Source organism: Emiliania huxleyi (assembly GCF_000372725.1).
Source record: "Emiliania huxleyi CCMP1516 unplaced genomic scaffold EMIHUscaffold_380, whole genome shotgun sequence".
Classification (NCBI taxonomy): Eukaryota; Haptophyta; order Isochrysidales; family Noelaerhabdaceae; genus Emiliania; species Emiliania huxleyi.
In genome coordinates this window covers 72,500-74,926 of record NW_005199119.1, presented here as the reverse complement: position 1 = coordinate 74,926, position 2,427 = coordinate 72,500, and the positions used below count along the sequence as shown (strand labels likewise).

Sequence of the window (2,427 nt, the reverse complement as noted above, 5' to 3'; positions counted from 1 at the left end):
AGTTCTTTGTGCTCTTTTGCTCATGACAGGCCCCTATCCAGTCAAACCGGAACTATTCGTCTGAGACACACATCACAGGGTGCCAGAACAATCAGCCCCCCCCTCCTGCCTCCCCAGCACAAATGCGCACTTTCCGCCTCACATGCCATGCAGCGCGCCCTCGCTCATCCGCCAATGTGTGCAACGGAATGATGACGTGCTCCTCTGGAGACTACTTCCCTTGCAGGGTGGGTGGGGGTGGGAGAGCTGCGTCTGCGTCCGGGCCTCAAGCCACCTTCTTCTCCGGGGCCTCCGACTCGCGGCCGGTGATAGTCTGTCCGGTTATCCACGACGGCACCTGCCGAAAGAGGTCCGCGGGTGATCCGCAAGGGCCGGCAGGCGCGCGGTCGGCGGCGGCGGCGGCGCGCCCATTTCATCTGAAAGCCAAAGAGGAAGAGCAGAGTGGGGTGGTAGACGAGCTGGATGTAGGCGAGCCGCGCGGGAAGCACCGTCTCGGACGCAAACACGAGCGCGGCGTGCAGCACACAGCTAGCAAACTGGGCGAGCTGGAAGTTCGTGAGCTGGCTCTTGAGCGGGTTGTGGAGACCGAGCGAGGTGACGAGGTAGTGCGTGTACCTGCGAAGCAGGTGCGCCTCTCCCCTCAGCCGCCTCCGAGCTGCTCCCGGGCCGCCTCGCGTCTGGGGCACACCACGCACATCAACACGTGCGTCACGCTGTTGATGAAGGCGCCCCAGACGCAGGTGCCGCCGCCCCACCCCTTGCGCAGCAGCGCCCCCCAGATCATGCCCACGGTGGCGTGGTGGAACACCTGCAGAAAGGACACCTGCCGAAAGCTCTTGCTCCCTGCAAACACGTCGTGGACGCGTCAACGGCGTGTCGCGCGACGTTCCGTGAATGCTGGCGTGGCGGTGCAGGTGAATGTGGAGCTGGAGCCCCGTCGAGCACAGCGGTGGGTTTCGCGGGAGTTTGTAGCGAGCGGTAGAGCGTCTCTCACCAATCATGAGGAAGGTGTCGGTCCAGTCCACAAACTTGCTCAAGTAGTGCACAAACATGAACCACTCGGTCTTCTTGTCGCGCTCCGTGTTCATCGCAAACGGGTTGAGGCCGAGCACGTCCACCTTGGGCGCGAGCCCCCACACCATGTAGGAGCACATGACAATTTGAAAGACGTTGTAGACAGGCTGGACATACTGCTTTAGGAACGGCTTGATGGATGCGCGCTGCGACATGAGGCGGCACCCCGCCATGACCGCGCACACGTAAGCCAGCGGCGCGATGTACACCATCGGCCAGGAGAGCAGGGCACCCATCACCGCCGAGTCGTGGTAGATCGTGCCCGGCGAGTCCAGAGGCTGCAGGGCGTAGCACATTGCGGCCGTGAAGGAACCCACGATGACGGCTACCCTGCCAAGGCCCGCACTCTGGTCGATGGTGCTGGCGGCGGCGGGCTTTGCGCCCGACGCGAGGCCGCTCGCCTTGCACATGACGGCCGCCGGCGCGGCGGCACAAGGTTGTCGGCCGATTTTGGGGGGGATTCTAGTTTGCATGAATCTGCCGCGTGTTTTCTTTTATTCAGGCACCTTACAGTTCTCGGCGACCCTCACTTCTCCTGGGAGGGAATCCAGGCTCACAGAAAACGGCTTTAATTCGGGCGCCTGTGTCGACGTGCGCGACGACGCGAGCCAACACAAAGCGCGACCGAGGCAGCCTTGCCCTGCCCAGCGAGCGCGCGTCTGTCCCGCCGTCACTTCTTGTGGCGCCGGCCGCCGGACGGCTTGCCCTCCTGCTCGTCGGGCGCATTCTGCTGGATCCTGACCAGGCGCGGCCCACCGCTGTCGCCTCCCGCGTCGTCTTGCCGGGCGAGGATGTGCTGCTTCAGCCTCCGCCGCTCGGCAGCCGCGGCCTCGTCCATCCGAATCACCGCCTTCGCGAGCGGCGCGTCCACTGGCACCGCCACCTGCGGCGCCTCCACCTTTTGCTGCTTGCCGCCGCCACTCCGGAACATGACGCGAAGCTTGAGGTCGCCTGGGCCCTCGCCCCCGCCGCCGCCGCCACCGCCGCCGCCGCCGCCGCCGCCGCCGCCCCCGCCGCCGCCCGGGCGCAGCAGCGTCATCGGCACGCGAGGCGCCGCGTCGGCGCTCGCTCGGGGGCGCTCCTTGCGCGTGTCTGCCATCATGCTCGCCATCTCGCGCTCGAACGCCTCCGCCTCCTCCGCTGTCGCCTCGCGCCGCGCAGCTGCCCGCACGAGCGCCACCTCCTCCTCCTCCTCCGCACCGTCGGCCTTGCCGCCCGCGTCGGCCTCGTCCGCCATCTCGAGCTCGGCGAGCTCCTGCGTGGCGGCCAGGGGGGGGGGGGGGGGGGTCCCCAAAAACCGCCGGGAGAGGGCGGCCCGACAAAAGGGCTTGGCCAAAGGGGGGCCCGGGGGGG

General features: G+C 67.0%; 3 protein-coding genes across 3 annotated transcripts in view; all 3 read right to left on the bottom strand.

Annotated features, from left to right (window-relative positions):
* Positions 1–1,079, bottom strand: EMIHUDRAFT_414244 (hypothetical protein). Its single transcript, XM_005771561.1, has 4 exons — positions 995–1,079; positions 696–843; positions 408–615; positions 1–337 (listed from the first exon to the last, which is right to left on the bottom strand). Exons 1-4 carry the CDS (start codon positions 1,050–1,052, stop codon positions 266–268), a joined length of 486 nt encoding a protein of 161 aa, XP_005771618.1. The 5' UTR covers positions 1,053–1,079; the 3' UTR covers positions 1–265.
* Positions 1,080–1,115: 36 nt separating this feature from the next.
* Positions 1,116–1,514, bottom strand: EMIHUDRAFT_369636 (hypothetical protein; the record flags this gene model as incomplete). The annotated part of the gene is made up of 1 exon (XM_005771560.1): positions 1,116–1,514. A coding segment is annotated over exon 1 (369 nt), but the record flags the coding sequence as incomplete, so codon positions are not given.
* A 51-nt stretch (positions 1,515–1,565) lies between these two features.
* The window catches only part of EMIHUDRAFT_444992 (hypothetical protein), a 4,410-nt gene continuing 3,548 nt past the window's right edge, over positions 1,566–2,427 (bottom strand). Inside the window, exon 12 of the mRNA XM_005771559.1 lies at positions 1,566–2,329. Within this exon, the coding sequence (XP_005771616.1) occupies positions 1,745–2,329 (585 nt within the window). The 3' untranslated portion in view covers positions 1,566–1,744. The remainder of the gene's footprint in view (positions 2,330–2,427) is intronic.

What these genes read in the sequence shown, in the direction of transcription:
- EMIHUDRAFT_414244 (XM_005771561.1), bottom strand. Translation starts at nt 1,052, where the DNA reads ATGTTTGTGCACTACTTGAGCAAGTTTGTGGACTGGACCGACACCTTC. An exon ending in CGACACCTTCCTCATGATTG is followed by an intron (nt 844 to 994) that starts GTGAGAGACGCT and finishes ACGTGTTTGCAG; the next exon opens with GGAGCAAGAGCTTTCGGCAG. An exon ending in AGCGTGACGCACGTGTTGAT is followed by an intron (nt 616 to 695) that starts GTGCGTGGTGTG and finishes CCTGCTTCGCAG; the next exon opens with GTACACGCACTACCTCGTCA.